This window comes from Haliotis cracherodii, unplaced genomic scaffold (assembly GCF_022045235.1).
Source record: "Haliotis cracherodii isolate W230 unplaced genomic scaffold, xgHalCrac1.p SCAF_14, whole genome shotgun sequence".
In the NCBI taxonomy this organism is placed as follows: Eukaryota; Metazoa; Mollusca; class Gastropoda; order Lepetellida; family Haliotidae; genus Haliotis; species Haliotis cracherodii.
Window position 1 is genome coordinate 12,342,097 of NW_027266269.1, and position 27,419 is coordinate 12,369,515.

General features: G+C 41.0%; 1 protein-coding gene across 1 annotated transcript; it reads right to left on the bottom strand.

The window, feature by feature from the left end:
* Positions 1 to 976: 976 nt before the first annotated feature.
* LOC139460223 (neurotrypsin-like) lies at positions 977 to 13,791 on the bottom strand. Its single transcript, XM_071241731.1, has 9 exons — positions 13,650 to 13,791; positions 12,433 to 12,614; positions 11,666 to 11,816; positions 11,384 to 11,559; positions 9,706 to 9,862; positions 7,091 to 7,269; positions 5,045 to 5,189; positions 3,790 to 3,950; positions 977 to 1,161 (listed from the first exon to the last, which is right to left on the bottom strand). The coding sequence occupies exons 1-9, from the start codon at positions 13,715 to 13,717 to the stop codon at positions 977 to 979; spliced, it is 1,404 nt and encodes a 467-aa protein (XP_071097832.1). The 5' UTR covers positions 13,718 to 13,791.
* Positions 13,792 to 27,419: the final 13,628 nt, after the last annotated feature.

A 27,419-nucleotide genomic window follows, 5' to 3' on the forward strand; every position in this document is an offset into this window, starting at 1 on the left:
GTCAGGCGATATCGGTGTGTCATGGTTTGTGTCATGATATGATAAACAACTCCAAAGAAATGGTTTGGGTAAAACGCTTAGCTGGATAATTAAACACAAATGAACCTGCTCTTACAACCACAAGGCTAACGTACTGATGGTTGGTGGGTTTTGCTTGAAACAAGCCTATGATGTCAATCATTGGATTGTCTAGTCCAGACTCGGTATTTACCGCCACCATAAAACTTGAATAATGCGAGTGCGACGTTAAACAACAAATAAACAACCAAAATAAATATCCTTGAAACATAGGCATGTATGTGCATCTGATAATCTCATAGCTACAATGGGGCACGGGTGGCCCAGTCGTCTAAGGCGCCGCTAGTTGCGTCCCTTGGGCACGCTAGAAACCTATGATTGTGGGTTCGAATCCCGGTTCCCCCCGATTATGTTTCTAGTTTTGTCAGCACCATACCCGTGCTTGTGGGTTTCACCGAAGTGGTCAACGTCTGAGACCTGCATCACTTCGGGCTTTCCTCCCACATTAAGCTGACACGCTGCGATATAACTGGAATACTGTTAAAAGCGGCGTTAATCCCAACTCACTCACTCACTCATAACTACAGCTTTATGGGGTCCCTCTGTTAAAAGTCATATAGCTTCTCGACCGATACTGGGGACATAGGCGTCTGAGGTGCTGCAATTCGCCGCGAAGAGTTACGTCCCATAGGTATGCCAGAATCCTATTATCTTGGGTCTGAATCCCAGATTCGCCCTCATTTTCGGTTTGTCAATTCCACACCCGTGCTCGCGAGCATCACGTGGACAAACGTTTCAGACCTTTATCTTTTCGGGTTTTCTTCCCATGTTAAGTGACATAGTTGTCACGCGCAAAGGCGTCGTATGAAAAGTGCTCATGCTCGTTATTGGAAGGTCCGGTTTCAGTCGAGCACGTGAACAAAGCACGTGAAGGCAAATCCTGGTGGTTGCATCATTCTCAGGGACTCACCGTCACTTGGTCATCATTGTCGAGATGAAGATCGGAGAAGTAGAATCTGTATATTGGTTGGTGGCCCGTAGTTCTGATGTGGTACAGGCAGTCCACGTCGCTGTTCACAGTCGAGGGGTAGTTGTCTGACGTTACCGTCCCGGTGTCGTGGCCATAGTATTGAAGACCGCAGTCTACACAAACAATGACGCGTTTGTACTTTCTAGAAGATCCTGGTGAAAACTAGATGATATCATAGGATATCCAATAGTGTACAAATTCTGCTTAATCGTTACATTACAATCTTAGTGTACTGAGAACAACCCAGGTGTACTGAATACACCCTAGGGATACTGAACACAATCTAGGGTCACTCTATACAACCTACGAGTATTGAACACAATATAGGGGTTCTGAATTCAACCTGCGGGTATTGAACACAATCTAGGGGCACTGTTTACAACCTATGGGTATTGAACACAATCTAGGGGCACTGTTTACAACCGACGGGTGTTGAACACAATTTTGGGGCACTGATTACAACCTACGGGTATTGAACACAATCTAGGGGCACTGATTACAACCTACGGGTATTGAACACAATCTAGGGGCACTGATTACAACCTACGGGTATTGAACACAATCTAGGGGCAACGTTTACAACTTACTGGTATTGTACACAATCTAGGGGCACTGTTTACAACCTACGGGTATTAAACACAATTTTGGGGCTCTGTTTACATCCTACGGATACTGAACACAATCTAGGGGCATTGTATACAACCTACGGGTATTGAACACAACCTAGTGGTACTGTATACAATCTACGGGTATTGAACACAATCTAGGGGCACTGTTTACAACCTACGGGTATTGAACACGGCCGGCCTCTGACCTTCCGATCCCCGGGCGGACGCTCTACCACCAGACCACGGAGGCGGTCAGACAGACAAGAGAGAAGGGAAGTAGAGAAATGTATTTGCATTAACATTTTGTTTTCTTTATACATGTTTGTATATGTATTTTGTTGATATGTCTATGTAAGCTGCGACCGCCTCCGTGGTCTAGTGGTAGATCGTCCGCCCGGAGAGCGGAAGGTCGGGGGTTCGACCCCCGGACGCGTCATACCACAAGATGTGAAAAGATGGTACTTGTTGTTATCCTGTCTGGCGCTCGGCATAAAGGGGCTAAAACAAGGACTGGTCGGCTCGGAGTCAGTATACTGTGTCTGAGTGGGGTATTCATGTTAAACTGCGGCATGGTATCTCAGTGGGCTAGCACCACACAAATGTAAGCAGGCAATTTTAAGAAATGAACATGTATTGAACACAAATTACACGAGTTTCCACATGGGCTGCCACATCGTCAATTTGGATTCTCGTTTAAACCTTTTCTAAATAAATTATAATTTAAGGCACTATGATAAAATCTTTTGTATGTACAATGTTAATTTTTCTGAGATATGAGAAATACGGTGAAACTGTAGTTTGATCTGTGATTTAACTGCAAATCAAGAAAGGTTCAATATTCCTTTATTGGAGGGGGAATATACAATCTCATTAAAATCAGACCTTAGTTCTCGCTACCGCTACCGCTAAACAAAGATCTGAAGACATCCCTTTTATCCGACCAATCAGAGCGTCTCTTACCAGATTATGAAAGTGACAGTCGGAATATGATTTCTAATCATGCAACCTCGAAATCTTTATTCCGAATGATAGTTACGAGTTTAACGACTAAATCCATACAATCTAGCCCACATATTAGCCATTCCAGAATGTTCTTTTGTTCAGGTTTCAAATTTGTAATCGATAATTTGTCAAAATATGTTTCGAAGCGTAGTCGCCAATTTGAAATTAGAGCCGTAAAGCCATTCGTCACCACTCGCCCCTTTCCGTAACCTGCAAGAAGACTCGTCCCCCTATCGATGAATGTTATGTGCGAAAATACGACAAACCAATCAGAATGCGCGTATGACTTCAAGTTCTTCGTCAAAGAATCCCTCATGAATAATTTTTGAATTCACATATGTCTTGCATCTAAAAATATACCCAATACACAGTTAAATGTGTTTAATCACACTGTATAATTCCGCACGTCCCGATGTGCTTTAAACTGCATCTGAAATATATATTATATATGGGGAAAATGTGTGAACCATTACGCAACGAGTTGACCATTGTTTTAGGTATGCCCGTTTGCGCTAAGACGGAACTCGGTGGCAAAAATAGCCACGAGAGGGGCACGAGTCGCTATTCGGCTCGTCCCGGAATAACACGAGTTGGTCACGAATGCCGTAAAGCAAGAGAAAGCTGCCTTCTGATTGGTCATTCCTTTGGTCGGTCAAAGTTCGCGCAAGGTCGGTCTGACGTAACCCGTAATGGGATGCCCTCAGATCTTTGTTTAGCGGTAGCGAGAACTAAGATTTGATTTGAATGAGATTGGGGTAATATATTTAATGGAAAAACAATTCACTCAATGCTGTAATTATGGTAACACCATATATGCTTTACACATGTAAGAGAAGAAAGTAAAACCGTTTTTTAGTCATTCAAAAATATAATATTCACTAGATAATATGAAATTACACAATTATTGCACGTTAAAACTGTAATTATGCAACTTTCCAAGCCTTTTGGTCTTCTTTACATATAGCATTTAGAAACCCTGTATCAACTATGATAATTAGAATAATTATGATAAATGTAACAACTCATCAAATGACACTTTATGTATGACATTGAAATGTAAAAAGTGATGTGAAATGTAATAAAAATCTCTTTGAATGGTATAATTGTGCCAGTTGTTTATATCCAACTCACCGAAACAGTGTATCCCAGCATGCTGTGCGTTGTGATTTGCGGCACCTTTGATGTCACATTGCCCGATGTGGAAAGCGTGGCTCTGGCAATGTAGGGATACAATCGGAAGATTCCCAGGAACACGGAAGTGATCCGCCGGAAATATGTGAGGAGTTGTGTCCCTACGCAAAATCACCCAACACTTGTTTGTTCATAACGTGGAATGCTGCACATTGTTTTAAATTTACGTGAATACAATTCCCCAAACTTTCAGTCAGACAACCGGACTAGCAACATTGCAAAGTCCGGAACTTGCTTGACTAACGGACAGAAGTAACAAAAGGGTAAACATAGAAATAATACTATTTAACGTTCGTTCTCAGACAATAAGCTGGTGGACTGTCAACTTAGTAATTTTAACCACCGACCATCGGGCGTGGAACTTTTCAAAACCGTCCGTTAGCAAAATGACTCTCTCGGACTGTCCGCCTCAGGCGGGTAATTTAAACACTTAAAATGCAATGTATATGTAGTCTATCATTTCTAAAAAATGAAGATATGACATAAGATAAAAAGTCATTTTGAATTGCAAAAATATGTCTTAGTTGAGTTTGTGAAGTTTTGATGTTTTTTAAACAAATCGTCATTTCATGGCAGAATTTCTTTCTTTTAATAATTTCTTCTGTCATTTTACGTGTATGCTGTATGAGTTAATGAACAGGGTTTCAGTTATGTGAAGGCTTGTCAGCTTGATGTAGCAGTGAGTGAGTATGGTTTTACGCCGGTTTTAGCAATATTCCAGCAACATCACGGCGGGGGATACCAGACATGGGTTTCGAACCCGGGAACCCGAGCGAACGCTTTAACCACTAGGCTACCCACCAGCCCGCTTGATGTAGCAAGGAAAGCCCAAATTGATACAGGTCTTAAACAATTGGGCCATCTGTGTCTCTAATATGCTCCACGACTCGGCGCTATTATCAGGGAATTGGTGTGAGTGAATGAGTATGGTTTTACGCCGCTTTTAGCAATATTCCAGCAATATCACGGCGGGGGACACCAGAAATGGGCTTCACACATTGTACCCATGTCGGGAATCGAACCCGGGTCTTCGGCGTGACGAGCGAACGCTTGAACCACTAGGCTACCCGACCGCCCCGGGATTGGTGTGAGATGGGAGGTTTATTCCAATGAAATGGTATGATGGATAATGGAATTAAGTCCGCATGGTGTGTAGATGTGGCAGTGATATAAGTACATGTATATCATCACTCACTGATAGCCCATTGTGGAACATATAGCCTTAGCCTCGTTCTCGTTCACAGACGTACTATCCACAGTCGACCAGTGTCCGTTTGAAAGAATTTGAACTGTTCCTTCAAATGGCAACTTTCCGGAAGTTACCTTGACCTCCAAACCCTCTGTTAAAGAGAAGAACAATTCATTAAGGTTTTGTAACAAATAGTGAGTGAGTTGGGTTTAACGCCGCTTTTAACAGCATTTCAGTTCTCGCGACGTGTCATCGGAATGTGGGAGGAAAGCGCGAAGTGATGCAGGTCTCAGACGTTTACCACTTTGGTGAAACCAACGAGCACGGGTATGGTGCTGACAAACCTAGAAACATAATCGGGGCGAACTGGGATTCGAACCCACAATCATAGGTTTCTGGCGTGCCCAAGAAACATGTTTATGAATGGTCATAAACTGGATGGTGTCCGCTTTTCTTTGTTGAGTATTACCATAAAGAACACGAGCAGGGACTGTTCCATAATGATCTTAGCCCTGCGATTGCCGGAAGTCTTAAAGGAGTGTATTAGTCACGATCGTCTAGCGCCAAGACCGTTTAGTGGGACGAGGATCCGAGCTTGAAAACATAGATCTATTTTACATTCCATATTCAGTCGGTATAATCCGAAATTAGCCTTTACACATTCGGTCGACTCAACCCAATCTTCGGACCTCAGCCAGTAGTGGTAGGAATCCATATTGGAACTAATTTCCTGACGTGACTATAACGTGACACAACCCGGTGGCAGACGTGACCCTTATATAACATATCAAATTGTGTCAGTTTGCTTACAAATCAAAGTGTATAACTAATTTCTGTTATGCAGCGTAAAGCCTATCTTCAAAGCACAGTTGGTTACAGGAACTATAAGCGGCGTGATCTGGCGTTACGCGGTTTACAGGGAATCCATGCAATATCACTACTCCATTGCTGTGGTGCAGTCTACAGCCCCCACCCCTCTACAGACCTACCAGGGGTGCAGTCCACAGCCCCCACCCCTCTACAGACCTACCAGGGGTGCAGTCCACAGCCCCCACCCCTCTACAGACCTACCAGGGGTGCAGTCCACAGCCCCCACCCCTCTACAAACCTACCAGGGGCGCAGTCCACAGCTCCCACCCCTCTACAGACCTACCAGGGGTGCAGTCCACAGCCCCCACCCCTCTACAGACCTACCAGGGGTGCAGTCCACAGCCCCCACCCCTCTACACACCTACCAGGAGTGCAGTCCACAGCCCCCACCCCTCTACAGACCTACCAGGGGTGCAGTCCACAGCCCCCACCCCTCTACAGACCTACCAGGAGTGCAGTCCACAGCCCCCACCCCTCTACAGACCTACCAGGGGTGCAGTCCACAGCCCCCACACCTCTACAGACCTACCAGGGGTGCAGTCCACAGCTCCCACCCCTCTACAGACCTACCAGGGGTGCACTCCACAGCTCCCACCCCTCTACAGACCTACCAGGGGTGCAGTCCACAGCCCCCACCCCTCTACAGACCTACCAGGGGTGCAGTCCACAGCCCCCACCCCTCTACAGACCTACCAGGGGTGCAGTCCACAGCCCCCCACCCCTCTACACACCTACCAGGGGTGCAGTCCACAGCCCCCACCCCTCTACAGACCTACCAGGGGTGCAGTCCACAGCCCCCACCTCTACAGACCTACCAGGGGTGCAGTCCACAGCCCCCACACCTCTACAGACCTACCAGGGGTGCAGTCCACAGCCCCCACCCCTCTACAGACCTACCAGGGGTGCAGTCCACAGCCCCCACCTCTACAGACCTACCAGGGGTGCAGTCCACAGCCCCCACCCCTCTACAGACCTACCAGGGGTGCAGTCCACAGCCCCCACCCCTCTACAGACCTACCAGGGGTGCAGTCCACAGCCCCCACCCCTCTACAGACCTACCAGGGGTGCAGTCCACAGCTCCCACCCCTCTACAGACCTACCAGGGGTGCAGTCCACAGCCCCCACCCCTCTACAGACCTACCAGGGGTGCAGTCCACAGCCCCCACCCCTCTACAGACCTACCAGGGGTGCAGTCCACAGCCCCCACCAGTGGCGGAAAGGTAGGGCAGTCGAGACTCTCGCGGATCCACTTGCCAGCGCACTCCCCAATGTTAGACTCGAACCCAACACAGTACAGTTGTTCCATGATGTGGGATGCTGTGGGAGACACAGCCATAGGGGCCAGAGATTTCCCCCCACTGCTGGTGGTATAAGGGGAGAATTAGGAAAAAAACATAACGTAAACGTATACTGAGAACAGTGAGTGAGAGAGGTAAGATTATGAATTGCTCGATAATCTGTCTACGAGCGATTCGTAGCGTAAATTAAATTTATTCTCTTTAATTCGAAGTTATGTGGATCATCATTAAACACACCGGAGTACGAATATCCGAAGTTATCAGATCAAATGCTAAACATTGTCTTGTAAGACCTTAGTTCCCCATGGGTATTCAGGGTTAGAATGCTAGTCGTTAGATGCGTCCAAATGGATTCGGAGGTAAGGCTCGGTGGTTTGGTTCCTTGCATGTCATTGTATCCCTGCGTCGGTCGTTCCTCGATTTTCAGATCCAGACTGAATTATTTACATGCAGTCGTTATATGGCTGGACTATTGCTGACAAACAAACAACACCCAGACTTAACTGATGGCGCGGGGTCCTTTGTGCAGTACAGGCGAAGTTGGTCGCCTAGAGCAATTGTTGGGTGACCATGTTCGGCGAGTGTCATCGCCTTGGTCCTGCCCCACACTGAGCACATGTTACACGCCATGCCTCATTAGGCAGGGGACTTTGTTCGACATATGCCCCTGTTCACAGCAGTGAACGGTACCAGTCAGCAGTGACCTAATGTGATCTACTGCTCGCCATTTTGGCTACCTAAAAATACACTTTGCTTGCAACAATATCTACTGTGTTGAACACCCAAGCAAAATGTGCACTCACCTCTGGGGGTGCAGTATTTTAGGACAAAAGATTTTTCGACTTCAAATTGTTTTGTTTATTGTTAACGCCACACTCAGTAATATTCCAGCTATATGACGGCGGTCTGTAAACAATCGAGTCTAGACCAGGCAGTAGCGATTGATATCATGAGCATCGATCCACACAATAGGGACACGATGACATGCATCAACCAAGTCAGTGAGCCTGACAACCCGTTTGTCGCCTCTTACGACAAGCATAGTCGGCTCTTATTGCAAGCATGGGTTGATGAAGACCTATTCTAATCCGGATCTTCACGGGTCCCATGCTAAGAGGACGTAAATGATCGCACGATAAGTCTCGGTGATTAGGTTGATTCCGAGGCTGGATGAGATGGCAATGTGTCCCTAACCTTCTAGCGCCTCACAGGCAGCTTGTGTTGTATACTCTCCTGGGAGCTGAGAATGAAAATCTATTGCACTCTGATCCACTGACGGATAATACGAGGGCTGGTCAAAAAGTTCTAAGCCTGACTAACTTTTAACTGGGGTCCATAACAAAGTGAACTAGTCAATGTAGTACATTGTTTTAGTAGTTCCTTTCAAGTGTATTTGGTTGAGACCATTGGTATATTGGTGACAGTCAGTTTAAAATGGTAGGGGTCCAAATGGACACATAAATAGAAAAGCAGTCATCAAGTTTTTGACTTTAGAGAAAATTCCATCAATGAAGAGTCAATCAAGGAGAAAGAAAAACGTATACTGTAGATAGACGTATTACCACTGCTGAACTTGAGGAAGACACAGGTCTAAGCCATGGATCCATTGAAACTATTATTCACGAACATTTACAGATGAATAAAATATCTGCTCGTTGGGTGCCAAAGATTCTATATTCTGATCTGACATTGACAGAGACAATTTAGAGCTAATTGAGGAGGATGTCGTCAAATTCGAAACGAGATTAGTCACGGGTGATGAAACATTGTTCTACCATTATCATCCTGAATCAAAACGTCAATCCATGGAATGGTACCATTCCACTTCTCCTGTACCAATGAAATTCAAGTCTTCAAGATCAGCGAAGAAAGTTATGGCCACTGTGTTCTTGAATGCAAAGGGTGCGATCCTTGTTGATTACTTAGAATGTCAAAAGACGATTACCGGTGACTACTATGCTGATGTGCTTCATCGCCATGTAGATCAAAGAAAAACGACGAGGAATGCTGACTGCTGGCGTTCTACTACTTCATGACAATGCCTCTTCTCACACCTCTCGACATGCTAAGGCTGCTGTGCAACAACATGGGTTCATCACCCTCCATATTCGGAAGACCTGGCAACAAGTGATTTCCACCTGTTTCCGAAACTGAAAGAACACTGACGACGAACTCAAAGCTGCCTTGAATGGGCTTTTCAGGATGGCTTCGAAAAACCTTTTCCTGACTGGAATTGAAAAGCTTCACTATCGATATGAGAGGTGTATTGACAAGCAGGAGATTATGTTGAATAATAATATTTAAAACACATTCACAATTATTGGTTTTGTTTGATAGGCTTAGAAGGCTTTGACCAACCCTCGTAATGTAGCGCTTTGGGTCTGCTTTTGGGTGGGGATTGAGCGCATTATGAATAATCATATTATTATTCATATTATTTACTGTTTATGATGGATATCTATATATCAGTGAACTGTCTCTCGATCAACTATCCACTACCTGAATCCAATACTCCGACAGACGAGGACAGCGTCTGTTGGGGAGAACCACATATCCCCACTGCACACTGATGCTGTGATGTTTCTGTTGGTGAGGTGGACCTCGAACCGGCCCATCCACGGCTGTGCTCCCCCCGTTAGGGTGATGTCATGGCTGTCTGCAACATACCTGGCATGTCAAGGTGTTAGCCTCACTGTTCCCAGACTCGGTGATTACCTTCATCAGATCCCACCCGTACTTACCTTCCTTATAGTCATCCCTTATCTTTCTACCATCGCCCCCTTGGATAACGTTTCATGTATGCCCCACTTCATCTTCCCACTAACACCTTCCTAAGTATCTTTCATTTGTCACTTTCCTCTTTGACATTTTCCTCCTTATTTCCTTTGACACTTTCCTCATTGACACTTTCCTCCTTATCTTACTTACCTTTGACAAAAAAAGCTCTTTGACACTTTTCTCCGTATCTTAATTACCTTTGACACTTTCCTCCTTATCTTAATTACCTTTGACACTTTCCTCCTTATCTTACTTACGTTTGACGAAAAAAGCTCTCTGACACGTTATTCCGTATCTTAATTACTTTTGACACCTTCCTCTTTGACACGTTACTCCGTATTTCCTTTCACACTTTCCTCTCTGACACATTATTCCGTATCTTAATTACCTTTGACATTTCCGCCGTATCTTACTTACCTTTGACACTTTTCTCCTTATCTTAGTTTCCCTTGACACTCTCCTCTTTGACACTTTCCTCCGTATCTTACTTACCTTTGGCACTTTCTTCTTTGACACTTTCCTCCTTATCCTAATTACCTTTGACAAAAAGGGTCTTTTACACTTTCTCTTTGACAGTTTTCTCGTTATCTTAATTTCCTTTGACACTCTCCCCTTTTAAACTTTCCTCCTTATCTTAATTACCTTTGACACCTTCTTCTTTGACACTTTTCTCCGTATCTTAATTACTTTTGACACTTTCCTCTCTGACACTTCCCTCCGTATTTCCTTTGACACTTTCCTCTCTGACACTTTCCGCCGTATCGTAATTACCTTTGACACTTTCCTCCTTGACACTTTTCTCCTTATCTTAATTACTTTTGACACTTTCCTCTTTGACACTTCCCTCCGTATTTCCTTTGACACTTTCCTCTCTGACACTTTCCGCCGTATCGTAATTACCTTTGACACTTTCCTCCTTGACACTTTTCTCCTTATCTTAATTACTTTTGACACTTTCCTCTTTGACACTTCCCTCCGTATTTCCTTTGACACTTTCCTCTCTGACACTTTCCGCCGTATCGTAATTACCTTTGACACTTTCCTCCTTGACACTTTTCTCCTTATCTTAATTTCCTTTGACACTTTCCTCTTAGACACATTCCTCCGTATCTTAATTACTTTTGACACTTTCCTCTTTGAGACCTTCGCCTGTATCTTCTCTTTAGACGCCTTCCCCGTGAATAACTCTCACTATATCGTCCCCTTGAGCACAATTCCCTTTATTTTCCACTTGGACACATGATGCATATTCCCCTTATAAATGCCCCCTTCATATGAATTGGGTAACATTATCACATATATCCCCCTTCTTCCCTTGACACCTTTCCCCTTAGAAATCTTGGATCATGTCGCATCTCTTTGGGGAACTACAGGAAATTATTCGTGAGCAGTAGTGTACCGATGTGCCGCTTCTCACACGAGATCCCAACGTCCTGGTTATGGCCACACGTGCTGTTCTCCCACGTGCAGTAGTCAATTGACGGCTCGTCGCCGTTACACTGAAGGTTCTGAATTTTAGTTGGGTGGTTGCTGCGCCCGAACTGATCAGCGGAAACCAGTTTACCAAACGCTGTCCTGGCACACAGAAACACGTTTTAGAAGTATGAAATGATTGAATGAAGCATTTACAAAAACGTCCTGTGACACTTGGAGGAGATTAATAGACATCCTAGCCACTCACCAGTACTCATTGAAGGTGCACAGCATGGTGATCTCCCTCTGTGTAATCCCCTTGGTACATATAGTTCCCCAGGACCCGTACAAATACACTTCTGGCAGTCCTGCTGTCACAGGCTGATGCCAGGGGTGCGTGAATATAATGTCTGCATCAGCTGCAGTGAGTGAGTAAGGTAGTGAGTGAGGGAGGGAGGGAGGAAGGGAGGGAGGAGGTAAGGGAGACCTGATTGAGAGGTTACCACAGCCAATGCGCATCACTTGTAACCTTTCAGCATAGTTGGACAACCCACTTAAAAACAGGGGGTTACCGCACTCGAATGCGTACATCTGGACTAGTAACCATTTCAATGATGATAGAACATGTATTTAAAATGGTTTGGTTGGTTAGTTTTTTGTCTAACGCCGCACTCAGCAATGTTCCAGCTATATGACGGCGGTCTGTGAATAATCGAGTCTGGACCAGACAATCCAGTGATTGACATCATGAGCAACAATCCACGCAATTGGGATCGATGGCATGCATCAACCAAGTCAGCGAGCCTGACCACCCTATCCCGTTAGTCGCCTTTAACGACAAGCATAGCCACCTTTTACGGCAAGCATGGGTTGCTGAAGACCTATTCTACCCTGGAATCTTCACTTATTTAAAATGGACTGTATCTTTGCGAATATATCGAAAATGGGCAATATTTGCAAAGACACTGAGTGAATTAAATAATAAATAATCAGAAGGAATTGAGAAACGCAAGACGGTATTTAATTTAAACTTACAAATGCACAACATCGCTGCCTCGCCCTGGTTGCACACAGTCCTGTCGGACCAGATGGACGCGAACCCAGGACAGTCTGTAACGTCACTTTCATAACCTGTGCACTTCGGGGCCACGTTGAGCACTCTGGGGTCAAGGTCACCGCCAAAGATGGACGAGTTGGCCGGGTAACCAAACATATTACTGTAAAAAAGATATGAAATAGAGAATAAGTAATGAGTGAGTGAGTATGGTTTTACGCCGCTTTCAGCAATATTCCAGCAATATCACGGCGGGGTCACCAGAAATGGGCTTCACACATTGACCCGGGTCTTCGGCGTGACGAGCGAATGCTTTAACCACTAGGCTACCCGACCGCCCCGAATAAGTAATGTACACACCTGTCATTACACCCTACTTTAGTATACTTTGTGACGTACCTCTGTAAAGTTGACGCCATACGCACGTTCGGTTGAATAAATTATGGATTATTCCACGTGACGCGTGGGCACGGGTGGCCCAGTCGTCTAAGGCGCCGCGATTCGCTGTGCAGAGCTGCGTCCCTTGATTGTGGGTTCGAATCCCGGTTCGCTCCGAATATGTTTCTAGGTTTTTCAACACCATACCCGTGCTCGTTGGTTTCACCGAAGTGGTAAACGTCTGAGACCTGCATCACTTCGGGCTTTCCTCCCATATGAAGCTGACACGCCGTGGTATAATTGGAATACTGTTAAAAGCGGCGTTAAACCCAACTCACTCACTCACTCGTTGCGTATTGCGTTTTTAAATTCACACACCCCTAAAAAGATAATGACTCTTACATTTGCGATAACTCAACCGAAGACCCAGGTTCGATTCCCGACATGGGTACAATGTGTAAAGCCCATTTCTGGTGTCCTCCGCCGTGATATTGCTGGAATATTGCTAAAAGCGGCGTAAGTCAGTCAGTCACTTTCACAGAACATATGTCTACTGTATACTGTGTAGTATACTCACTATCTCTGGTAGAACAAGTGTTTACATATGACGTACTGTGTAGTATAGTCACAATCTTTGGTATGACGTACTGTGTAGTATACTCACTATCTCTGGTAGAACAAGTGTTTACATATGACGTACTGTGTAGTATACTCACAATCTCTGGTAGAACAAGTGTTTACATATGACGTACTGTGTAGTATACTCACTATCTCTGGTAGAACAAGTGTTTACATATGACGTACTGTGTAGTATACTCACTATCTCTGATAGAACAAGTGTTTACATATGACGTTCCTGTCGTTTTTTGTCAACATCTCGGCACACATGGATCCGTGATTCCCGTCAGCTCCCGTTATAACGAGCCGTCCCTCCCAAGGACATTGACCCCCAACTAGCTTCATTGATGCTACGGAAAAACAAATGAAGAAACAGACAGGTCATTCAGCCACAATAACCATGTATTCTCATTAATTATTCGAATAGGTCTTCAGCAACCCAGGCTTGCCGTAACAGGCGAGTGTGCTTGTCGAAGGAGGCGACTAACGGGATCGGGTGGTCAGGCTCGCTGACTTGGTTGATGGATGTCATCGTATCCCAATTGCGTAGATCGATGTTGATGACATTAATCACTGGATTGTCAGGTCCAGACCCGATTATTTACAGACCGCCGTCATATAGCTGGAATATTACTGAGTGCGGCGTTAAACAACAAACAAACAAACAAACAATAGCGCCATACCCGTGCTCGTGGATTTCACCACAGTGGTAAACGTGTGATCACCTGTATCACTTTGGGCTTTCCTCCCACATTAATCTGACCCACTGTAATAGTGAGTGGGTGAGTATGTATGGTTTTACGCAGCTTTTAGCAATATTCCAGCAATATCACGGCGGGGGACACCAGAAATGGGCTTCACACATTGTACCCATGTCGGGAATCGAACCTGGGCCTTCGGCGTGACGAGCGAACGGTTTAACCACTAGGCTACCCTACCGCCCACACTGTAATAGGACTGAAATACTATTCATAGCGGCGTTAAACCGACTCACTTACTCGCGGCAAAGAGAAAAACAGAAAACTCACTGGTGGTTCTGCGAATCCGAACCTCGCCGATGATGTTGCCGCCCGAGTTGTGGGTGTTGTTGAGGACGTTACTCATGACGTTGTCGCTGGTCACGTGATGAACGTGTAGTGCACACAATAATAACTACAACCCAGACGAGGTTATTTTCTTGGATTACATCACTGTCACGTGCAATAAGATGTTTAAGATGACATTCCTCGTTAACTATTTCATACAATAACACGGCACAGGGGTTGGTTCCCCACGTCGCAACTCGCTGGACAGAGTTGCGTCCCTTAGCTGTCAAAATTCCAAGCTGCCCCCAGCGCATGACACCTTCGTTACCCTCCCAATGTCATCGCTATGGCGTTATGTAATTATGAAGGTCGATAGATCACTAATATGTTTAGTCACTGCTAGCCATGGTCACTCCAATGTAGGCCCCAATGTGCCTTTGTTAACAGTCACCATGTTGGAACTATATTTTCAAAATGTTGTAGTACCTATATTTTCAAAATGTTGTAGTACACAAGTATCTTTTGAATATATTTAAGATTACAAACTTCTAAATAGTAACTACGCATACATAAGACTAACGACATATAATCACAGACGAACAGTTAACGCGCAAAATATGTACATCCGCGAGTGTGTTTAGGCGGAAGCCTGTTTACTGTATTGCCACAATCGCACAATTTCCTACATTTACAGCCGAGTCTAAGGTTACGAAAAGGAGCGAGGTTTGCCGATTGCGAGGCGTGATGTAGGTTGCGGAATGAGTTCAAATCTCTTATACGATTTAACTACGCCGAATGGTGTGTCAGCACCATGTGAAAGTATATAGGCTTCCCGTTGTGTCAACGTCCACAACGCCTTAATCCACAGCTTAATAAAACTACACTTAACCCAAACGAGGACCTCACGGATCTACAACTTACCATTATCACTGCCATTCTTGGGGCATTATAGGACACCAGGCAGATCACGACAACTCTCGCAAATTCTCGCAAATGTTCGCGATTCCTACGATGACGCATGCACAAGTCAAACGTTAATACACACATTAAGGGCTGGATGTGTTTACACAATGTTATTGTTACATGATATGTAAAAAATTCTTACACCGATAAAGGATTCCGATAAAAGTGCGTTGTCTCTCTGACCTTCAGCAATCTGGTGCGAAGGTATTTTTTAATTGCACTAGTTTTCTACCGGCAACTATCAACATGGACTGTCCATTTGTTGTTTTACTGAGATGGTGTTTCTCCTGTCACACAGTTGCTTGTTTTTTAAAGCAGTTCCCGAAAATGAAATATCCCGTCTTTAACAAAAATCCAGACACCACAACCCTAGCGTACGTTTGTGTAATTTTTAGCTTCATTGGGATATTTTAGGATTTGTTTCAATGTACATCATTTGTGTGAAGAAGAGAATATAACAACATTTCGGAGTATATGCTTTCTCCTTCAGGGGCAGTCGGGTAGCCTACTGGTTAAAGCGTTCGCTCGTCACGCCGAAGACCCGGGTTCGATTCCCGACATGGGTACATTGTGTGAAGCCCATTTCTGATGTCCCCCGCCGTGATATTGCTGGAATATTGCTAAAAGCGGCGTAAAACCATACTCACTTACTCCTTCATCAGTGAATGAATGCCACAAGGCAGAGAACATATATATGTACATGTAAAGACAACAAAATAATAAGATAACAGAAGGTGGAAAATAACAAAGGGTAGAAACTAACAAGGGAAGCCAACAGATGGTTGGCGCTGATAGGTGATTATCAATAGGCAATGGAAGCCAGCACTTTACAGTAATTTGCGCTGAAGGTATGGCTGCAAGTACTCCTGTTATCATAGCTAAGTAATAGGCAATGGACACTGGGCAAACGGGATTAGCACTGAAAGGTGAAAGAGTGGATATAGCACAAAAAAACATTTGTGTGATGCAAATATTTTGTGATATTTAACAAAATGTACAGTGGATTCTTTTCACATACAGTGATAGGCCATTTTAAGATTTGTACGTCTTCAGACAAGATTCACACATTAAATCATGTTTCCATTTGATTTGCTAAATCATGCTTCAAGTGCTCGTGTGAAATCATATTTTACTGTCCAGCGAGAAAATGGTAGTTGCTACCTACCAACTTCCGGTTTGGCATGGACAGCTTGCCCCCTGTGGTTAAGCGGACATGATCGAATAATGTTCTCTCGGGACAGGAACGTCTACCTGTGCTTGAAGCGCCATACAAATCTCTAGATATGAAGCTAGCTGGGGTAACGGTACCTCTGCTCTGCTCCCGACAAACGATCGTGATTTTGAGTTGTCGCTACACAGAGACACGGACAGTCCCGTCGTGTTTTCTTGATCGATTCCCGATCCAATCTGCTCCGCTCTTTATATCCTCCAGCAAAGTGTGTGCGTCGTCACCTGCAACATGATTCACTAAAGAAACTTGCCTCCGAATACGAGTACTTGTAATTTAGATCGAGGAATAATATATTTACTTACCGAGTTGGAAACCGGATCGGTGAAGATTTTCATCCGCCTCATGTCCATGCAAAGTTACCGGATCGGAAACATAAGTACACATATTTTAAGGTAAGTGTTTCGTGTAATTGCCATTTATGTACATAATGACGGTATGTTCCTCAATGGGAGTTTATTAGGAAACACGATTGGACAGTTTGTAGTTCTTTGTGGCGAAAAGTCAATATAAAAATGGTTTGTAGGTAGAAACAGAGATACGATTGCCGTAGTTAATATAAAGCTAGATGATGATAAGAAATGACGCTTGTAAAAACATATGACATGTTTACCATGATTTCAATAAATATTTGGTGACGCGGGTGGTTCGTTTCTCACGATTTCAGTATATGGTTTGTCTGGTCCAAAATGCTTACATTTAGCTGTGGTATGGCTGGAGTATTGCTGTCTGGGCGTAAAACAATATGCACTCATCTCGATCACATTTCAATAAATAATTCGTCAGAATAAGTCTTTGAGAATACATAAATTCAGTTTTTGCATATGGATTCTGCCATAAAATAATACGACTATGTATTTTTCGTGTGGCGGTGTGAAATGTTGAGTCACCACTGCCATGTATGACTGTGACTGAGAGATTCCCAGCTCGTCCAGTGGCACATATACCCAAAACTAAAACACTACCCGTGAAGATCTGCTTTAGATTTGTTCTTCAGCAACCCAGGGCGACTAACGGGATCGGTAGTCAGACGTGGTTGATGCGTCATAATATCCCAATTGCGTAGATCGACGCTCATGAGGTTAATCATTGGATTGTCTGGTCTAGACTCGATTATTTACAAACCGTCGTCAAATTGCTTAGTGTGTCGTAAAACAACAACCACGCACATAACTAAAAGATTGATATATGGCGATATGTTTCTCACAAAAGCATCACGACCACCAAACGCAAAATGAATCGCTAGTTGTCTTTTAATTATGTTTTAAGTGCACCCATCCCCTTCTAAAAAGCTGAATCCTCTTGTACTATGGGTGATTTAAGCTATACACGGCTCACATATGTGTGGAAATAATATTTTCTTACGTTTGGAGTTATCTTTTGTATTTATAAAATGGATTTCTTTATGACAGAAAATAGAGAAAGTTTGAATATTTGCCGTTTTGATCGACTTTCATATCTAACAGAGCCCATCATCCGCATATTAAAGATCCGCAGACAGATTTACATATTTCATATATACATGTATTGCCATTTGAAATGAATTTGATGTCAAGGAGAGAGGTACATTTGCTTGACATTAGACGGAATGGTACACTGAAGAACACCACGAATATTGAAGTTTTTTCAATATTGTTTTACGATTTGGTCTGCAGTTTAATACCTGTTTTTGTGATTGTTTTTACCAAACATTTCATCTTCCCGGAAATACACAAAGAATGCCGAGTTACCCGACTTCAATACTCATTTATATACTGAATAATTGACCAGGAGAGACCATTTGAGTATAAAATTGGTGGATACAAATATTTTTTTCAGTTTGTAAGTTAGCAACTAAATATTTCATGCTTGTATATTTTGAATGTGATCAGGTCAACAGTTTTAGGTGGAACATTTTGTAAATCAAAATTTTACATATAAAATAGCAGTATTAAAACATAACCTTCGTTATCATTTACTGCTAGTAAAATGTTTTATAACTTAATTCTTGCCATTGAGAACTATATACATATATCTATTGTTAAGAAACTTGCACATGACTATTTTATTTGAACATTATCTGATATCTTCAAAACTGAAAATGTATTGCACAAAAAACAAATCAATTTATTAAGCTTATTAAGATTTGGGAAACATAAATAGTTAGAATGGGATTAGTTTGAATTGTGTAAGAGACTAGACATTTGTTTCAGCTAAAGCTGCAAAATCAGATATTGTGTTAAATTATAACTATGAACCTTAATATTTATAAAAGAACCAACACCTTGCCACAGTATTTTTTGTGGCAGACAAAACAGTTCAACAGTCTGAAGCATAAATATTTCCTGAGACAATATTAATCTTTTCGATACAATGCCAGTCTAGAAATGCTTCGTGAAAGGTATAAATGTATTTATACTGCCAAGAATATTTTTACATTTTCACACAAGTCCTGACTCGAAAGCTCTCACATAAAAAGATTTTAAATCGTAACTGAAATATAACCATGTATGTAACAACTCTTAATTTACCACTGAAATTGACAAAAGAACAAAATAATTGAAAAAAAATGGGAATTTTTTTATCAACGATATTTACGTATCCGTCTTGCGATCAAAACTACCTGTAGGACTATAGCTAGCTGTCGCACGTTTAGATGTACGACTAAACGAAGTCAATTTGACGACACTTAATTACATTTGTCAGGAGACGCGCAACTGACGGTTTTCGTACAAGCTATATACCAGCACATGTACAATGACCTCTTGGACGCGTACACTCTCGTATGGGGGTAGAAGGTAGCTTAAATCTGCGTATGTGGGTAACCAAATTTAGAACCATCCAATGCGAATCATCTTTAACTTATATTATTATGATTTGAAACCTCTGACTGACCAGTCAAATAAAGTACTGTTTTTTCCATCTCAGATTTTTAAATAAATACAGTTATATATAAATGTTCAAACAACTCAATTAGTACTAATTGGGCCTTGGCACAAATACAGCGTATCATAGGTTTTTATGTCTTTTTACACGTAAAAGTGTGTAAAAATATGAACAAAATAGACTATTGTGAAACTGAGCATAACCAGGTGTCCATGACCTATGACACCTTGACGACAGGTGAAAACAGGTGCTTGAAACCCACGTGCATGTGATTTGTCAGTGGCTAGTGATTTGTGAGTGGCATTGTTGGATAGTGAATCATCGTCAAAATATCAGAACGTAAAAGTAACATATTCCCTTCTCAAACAACAACTTACATGTCATTATTATTATGTACATAAACATAGCTGTTATTTTTATTGTTGATTTGATAACTTTCTTCCAGGCTAATTTGCATAATGCCTATAGCCTGTTTCTGCCATGTCAATTTGGACTTAGCTATATTTTTGAATGTTGAAAGTACCTACAAATTACCTCCTGTAAAGTACATTTTGTATTGAGCACTGAGATAAAACTAGCAAACCCAGACTAGTACTTTTCCAGTTGTTTTGTTATTTCGTATTTACATCTATATAATTCTTTGTGTCGATTATTAAATCCAGCAAAACAGGTTTTTTTCCCATTTCCATGAGTACTTTTTATCCAAAGCCATTGAAGAATGGAAATGGATGAGTGGAATTTTATGGAAAAATACAAATTGCCCAGATATTGCTCGAAACCAATAATTGGGCTTTTGACTGCAAATTGGCAGCCACAAAAAATACGTTGTTGCAAGATGTATATTTTTTAAACATATTTAGTCTCATTGTTTTAATTACAAAAATATCTGTTTTTCACATAAAGATAAAAAAATACCTAGTCTCCATACAAAATCCCAGTCCCCCTCCCCCCTTCCACGAGAATCTCAAATGATAGTCCCCTAACTGGAAAATCAGAATGTCATTTTAGCCAATGTAATGTTTTGTGATATACTCCGTTACAAATGATCAGTGAACAACTTGTTCCGACACAGTGAAACATGTTAAGGAATCAACTGTTCTGTATCAGAGAGGTGATGACAACTGAACGGCTTCAGCGGCTGATCCCAACTCGGAAATCATCAATGCAATGTCTAGACACCCATTACTCCTGAATCATTACCCAGTTATTTTCGCTTATGGGTCGTGATGTAAATATACGCTGAGTTGCGAAATATTCCAGCAATACAGGGGCGGTGAAATAGCCTTGTGGTTAAAGCGTTCGCTCGTCACGCCGAAGACCCGGGTTCGATTCCCGACAAGGGTACAATGTGTGAAGCCCATTTCTGTTGTCCCCCGCCGTGATCTTGCTGGAATATTGCTAAAAGCGGCGTAAACCTATACTCACTCACTCAAGCAATACATCGTCAAAGTATGTATATATTCACCAGATTACAGGTTCGCATTGTACTTATATGGGAAGTCAAACCGATTTTCTTGCGTGACAAAATAATGCATCAGCTACCACACTACACATTCTTGAAGCTTCACTTGGATCCTGTTTAATATCCGGGGCGGTCGGGTAGCCTAGTGGTTAAAGCGTTCGCTCGTCACGCCGAAGACCCGGGTTCGATTCCCGACATGGGTTCAATGTGTGAAACCCATTTCTGGTGTCCCCCGCCGTGATATTGCTGGAATATTGCTAGAAGCGGCGTAAAACCATACTCACTCACTCACTGGTTAATATCCCGTGAATTACAGCTTAATACACAATATGTGAAATACGTCATGATGTATGAGCGACCTAGTGCAATACTGGACAGTTTTTACGCTACATAAGTCATGCCACTTGTCGACGTTAATTGTGGCCACACTAATTAATATGTCTCTCCATATGTGTTTTTGTACTCGAGTACACACATCCACTGTGATAAAACATGTATCAACGTGGTATTTATCAAACCTCTACATATATAGTATATGCGGGGGCACGGGTGGCCCAGTCGTCTAAGGCGCAATTCGCAATTTGCTGTGCAGAGTTGTGTCCCTTGGACACGCCAGAAACCTATGATTGTGGGTTCGAATCCCGGTTCGTCCCGATTATGTTTCTAGGTTTGTCAGCACCATACCTGTGCTCGTTGGTTTCACCGAAGTGGTAAACGTCTGAGGCCTGCATCACTTTGGGCTTTCCTCCCACATTAAGCTGACACGCCGCGATATAACTTGAATACTGGAAAACCCAACTCACTCACTCACAGTATACGCAGGTACATCAATGTAGATTTGTACAAGACAAGTGACACAATGCAAGGTGATCATAAATCTGACATTCATGTCGAAAAGAATATTTAATGACAACATTATTATGGCACGAATATTTTACAAACCGGTGTTTAATTATGAAACATTACCTGCTATCTATTCACAGTGTAGCATTACATATATGGCCCGACACGCGTTGACGGCGTGACAGTCCAATAAAACTCATAGTTGGTGCAACCCATGCTTGCCGTAAAAGGTGACTATGCTTGTCGTAAGAGGCGACTGAAGGGATCGGGTGGTCAGGCTTGCTGACTTGGTTGATGCATGTCATCGATCCCAATTGCGTGGATCAATGCTCATGATGTCAATCACTAGATTGTCTGGTCCAGACTCGATTATTGACAGACCGCCGTCATATAGCTGTAATATTGCTGAGTGCGGCGATCAACAACAAACAAACAAATTAAAATCATAGTTGGTGCCATGAAAGAATAGTTTTCGCACAGCTCCGTGGATTATTCGCGAATTATTCGCAACTTACCATCGGGCTATTCTTACATTTATTGTAGAACACGATAACAAACTTTGTACAACATATAATATCAACTGTCAAAATTAATATGTCGTTCTCGATGTGATCAAGTTCTAAGACAATTACAAAGATCGCCATGATAATGATATTGTGTCTCAATGGCAACACATGTCGGGGAAAATAAGGTATCCACTTAAAAATTGGATTTGACCCAAAGCTTAAAAAGGTTATCAAAACGGTTTAAAAAAATCATTAAACGTGAGCTAAAAATCACATCTTTGATACCCGTATCAAATACATCACCATCGAATAACCATTTCTTGTCTGTTTCCACCACCATCAACCTTTGTGGTTTACTTTCAGTTTATGTCATATTTGTAAAAGATGCGCACAATAATAATTGTACTGTAAGCTAAAAATATTTTAATACAATATTGTTTGCGTTTTTTGTGTATTCAGTGATATGTTTAATGGAATCAATATGAAATGTGAAAGCTGTTATAAGTACAATGCTAATCTACGTAGATAATCTGCGTGGACTATTTTATCTCTATACATAGAGAAGCTCGTCCACAAATAAAGTAATTGAACTTCGGTTTCCGTTATCGTGCTATTCTTATTCACGATAACATATATTAATAGAATGCTAGATAACTTTATATTCCATACTTTCTTCTGATATGATAACCGACATCGACATCGTCATAAAAGCTGAATAACAATATAATAAGTGCACATCAAAAATAAAACTCGGTTAGTTTAAATTGTGCCTGACCTTATACTGTATGTAATATACTGCTGCATATGCTCGAGGTTGAAGCACTTTCTAAAAATGTCACGGAAATGCCTCAATTATTATATTATTAATATCCAGGGTAATTTGAAATCGTTACTAAAATAGACAGCGTGGGTTAAACACATCATTAACAACGTGGCGAGGGGTGACGATGGGGATGGGGGTGGGTGTGGGGGTGGGGGTGTGGGCAGGGTGTGTGGGTGAAGCAGAACATGCTATAGTTAATTTCAGGCGCCCTGTGTTATGTAAAAAGGTCAGTACAGATTTACGGTGCGTGGTGGACAACAGTTCATATACACTGAGGGGAAAGGAATGTATACCGAGTTAGTTTTCATGTAATTGAACATGGAAAGAGCTGTTGTATAATTTGATAATGTCTATTTAACAATCACTCACTCCTGCAACAGTTTGTCTGTGTAATGTTGTGAAAGGTACATTTGTTCAATGAAGAGCAGTGTAAGAAATGAATTTGCAACCACATGACCTCTACCATGTTATATGTTGTAAATTTATGCCGAACTAAAACAACATATTTTTTTTTTAAAAGATAAGATGACTAAGATACCCATCAACAGTTGTGAATTATACAAAAAATATTTTTAAAAGTTTAGAATCAAATTATATTAAAACAAATAAAACCATGCAGTGGCATTCTTTGGGTGCATCCATTGTTCGGATATAATATCGCTAACTTAAGATACTTTCAATTGAAAATCAAACACATGGTAAAATTTCTTTTGCCGCTGTGTGCCCCGGGAGGACGGTACATAGGGTCGTTCATATACTCTCGGGGAATGTCGTTAGTCCACAGGTCTCACCAACTTTACCCCCTCCCCTACCCACAAAATAAGAAATAGAAATAAGAAATAGAAATAGAAATAGAAATAGAAATAGAAATTAGAAATAGAAATAATAAATAGAAATAGAAATAGCAATAAGAAATAGAAAAAAGAAATAGAAATAGAAATAGAAATAGAAAAAAGAAATAGAAATAGAAATAGAAATAGAAATAAGAAATAGAAATAGAAATAGAAATAGAAATTAGAAATAGAAATAGAAATAGAAATAGAAATAGAAATTAGAAATAGAAATAATAAATAGAAATAGAAATAGCAATAAGAAATAGAAAAAAGAAATAGAAATAGAAATAGAAATAGAAAAAAGAAATAGAAATAGAAATAGAAATAGAAATAGAAATTAGAAATAGAAATAATAAATAGAAATAGAAATAGCAATAAGAAATAGAAATAAGATATAGAAATAGAAACAGAAATAAGAAACAGAAATAGAAATAATGAATAGAAATAGAAATAATAAATAGAAATAGAAATGATAAATAATAAATAGAAATAGAAATGATAAATAGAAATAAGAATGATAAATAAAAAATAGAAATGGAAATGATAAATAGAAATAGAAATGATAAATAATAAATAGAAATAGAAATAAGAAATGGAAATAGAAATATGAAATATGAAATATGAAATATGAAATATGAAATATGAAATATGAAATATGAAATAGAAAAAAGAAAAGGAATAAGAAAAGGAAATAAAGAATAGAAATATGAATGAATGAATGTAAATAGATGAAATACATCAATGTATTTACTGTTGTTGGTCAAGAAATATTGATTAGCCCCTCCTTTCAGAGATAAAGATTTTATTTGTCGTAGCCTTAAGTTTAAAAAACCCAGTCCCTACTCCTCTTATGGTTTGACTTGTGTTCAGCGCTATTTTCGCTGCGGCGAAGCGACTCCTATCGGAGGATTGAAGAATAAGAAGCCGTATATCCCGGCAAAGGATACGCAATGAAACTAAACTGACATGTATTTTTGTTCTTGAATAATGCATGCGCGACTTGAAAGAGTGAAGCTAGCAGTCAGGTTCTTATTACGCACAGGAAAAAGCTACATGGTATCCCTTCGGAGAATTCAGGTAAACGAACAGGTGATACCAAACTTGGTCAATTTAAATGTGAAATATGAGATAAATTATCACTAGACTTGATGGTTTACCATTTAAATAGTATTTTCTGTTCTGCTAGGCTTATTGTTTTATATGCAGAAATATAGAGTACCGTGTGTATTGTCTCGTAAACTAACCCGGAAATAGCAATCAGCTGTACGCACATTTTCTAGCAATCTACCGGTGATATGGTTAAAAATACCCAATAATATAACTTCAAAGAATTTTCATTCAATGATCGGGTGAATTGTTACTGAAAATATTATGGAATCAGAAATAATATATTCCAATATCGCTTCTTTTAGTTGCAGCTTTTACAAAGTATAGATCCAGAGACCTGGTCTCTGATATATCTAAAATAATAATAATAACCATAAGCGTAGAGCTTTGGAACAACTGATTGCTATTGCCGGTATTGTTTACGTGTGGAACAATTTGATCAGTCACCGTTGAGGCCTCTCGCGTTCTTGCTGCAGCAAATGAATGACAACAAAATACAAATATCATAATTACAACCGACAAGAAGTATATGTATAATATCCGGCAGATACCTTGTTCGAGGAATGTATCCGTGAATATCCACATGAAGGAACAATATCCCATACGTCTAAAGCTGTACAAAGAAATTTGTTCGATGGCACGTGCCTTTGTAACAATCTAATATTTTAGAATGTATATAGCGTTTCGGGATATTATAACCCGGGTAGTTCTCTCAACTGGTCAGTATGTTTGTTTCAGGTGTTTCACATAGGTATCTTTTCTCAGTGGTCAGCTGAGATCGCACATGCCATCAATGTTCACAGTCTCCACGGTACTTAAATGTATTATCGCCAATCCTTGAACAAAGTATGTTGTTTTTGTCATCGGTACTTCACGCCCAGATATACGTGTATTCCGTCTGCTTTAGTAAACCTTCACATGTAAACACATACTTTCGACAAATTCACTTTGCTAGATTACTATTATTAGTCAATCAACGTATCATTGGTTAATCAATTGATGGATGTTTTTTGCAACTTAACTGACCACTCCACTCTTGCTGCGCTGCCACGTACACATCCCATGACAAGTGATACACTCTCCACATCGGACTTATAACCCAATCCTAGATTGAATAATTACCTGAACTGAAACTTTTATTTACACTCATGCCGCTATCAGCGGCATCTGAGGTACAAAATTATTTCAACAACATAATAGATATACATATATATAAATATAGAATAGATAAAAAACATATTTGCCAAGCATGCATGCATATTTATACAGATTCACACGGGTAGCAATATTTCATAAGAGGGAGAGTTACTTTATAGGTTTAAAAAATGACATGATGATTTTACAGAATTTGGATAATTTTCTCAATGTTCCTAGTCGTGAATTATTGAAATGTAAATTCATTTTATAAATTTTGGGTTCGATGTTGTAGAATCTGTGTAAAATTGGATTTTTTTCGTTTTTTAAAGTTGGACAAATAAACAAATAATGGAATTCATCTTCTAAGTCAGATAGTTTACAAAGTGGACATTTCCTTTCGGTTATAGCCATTGTACTCCATCTCCCAGTTTCAATAGGTAGATTATGGTAACAAGTTCTAAGTTCCTGCAGTGCGTTTAAGTAATATTCAAAATTAAGGCAACCATCTTTTATGATACTATACATTGTACTTTTGAAGACTAATCTCTTGCACTTGTCCAACACTGTAAATTAATGTCATTTTATGACACAAGAAAAGACAAATGAGAAAACCTGATTGCTAAATATCCTTGACACACTCAGGCAGGGGTGAACGTAATTGAGATATTTTGAACTGTATTTATCAGGTAATCTGAGTTCTTCTAGCACTAATTATACCTGTGATATATGTAGAAGTGATTAACGACCAACATGTAACTTACGACAAATACGCCGGTGTAGGTTTTTCCATGAAACAAGAAGGAAATAGTAACTGTTGTATTATATGCAATTGGCTCGAAGAAAGTCCTTGCTGTTTTGAATGTAAGTACTGAATTTCATTTTTGCAAACATATTGCGTACACGAATTTGTTGTATACTTAACGCTACTTATCATCCGATGATTACGCGGGCTAATTAAAACGGCGCCGGCTAGACGACTGAGAGTGTTGTTTCCCTTTAACCAAACCTTTAAAGGGCTAAGAGAATGCGTTACTAGAAAGAAAGAATGTATGTGGGTGGTCGAATCGTTTTACGTTGGTCATTTATACAAAGATTTGAATATATGGAAAAATGATACTGCTTTCATCTTCAGCTTCAAACCAGAGTGTTTGTGTTCCATAATCAATGCGTAATGAGTACA

What these genes read in the sequence shown, in the direction of transcription:
- LOC139460223 (XM_071241731.1), bottom strand. Translation starts at nt 13,717, where the DNA reads ATGTGTGCCGAGATGTTGACAAAAAACGACAGGAACGTCATATGTAAA. An exon ending in GGCTGTGGACTGCACCCCTG is followed by an intron (nt 5,190 to 7,090) that starts GTAGGTCTGTAG and finishes TCTCTTTAACAG; the next exon opens with AGGGTTTGGAGGTCAAGGTA. An exon ending in TGTTCCACAATGGGCTATCA is followed by an intron (nt 3,951 to 5,044) that starts GTGAGTGATGAT and finishes GATTTTGCGTAG; the next exon opens with GGACACAACTCCTCACATAT.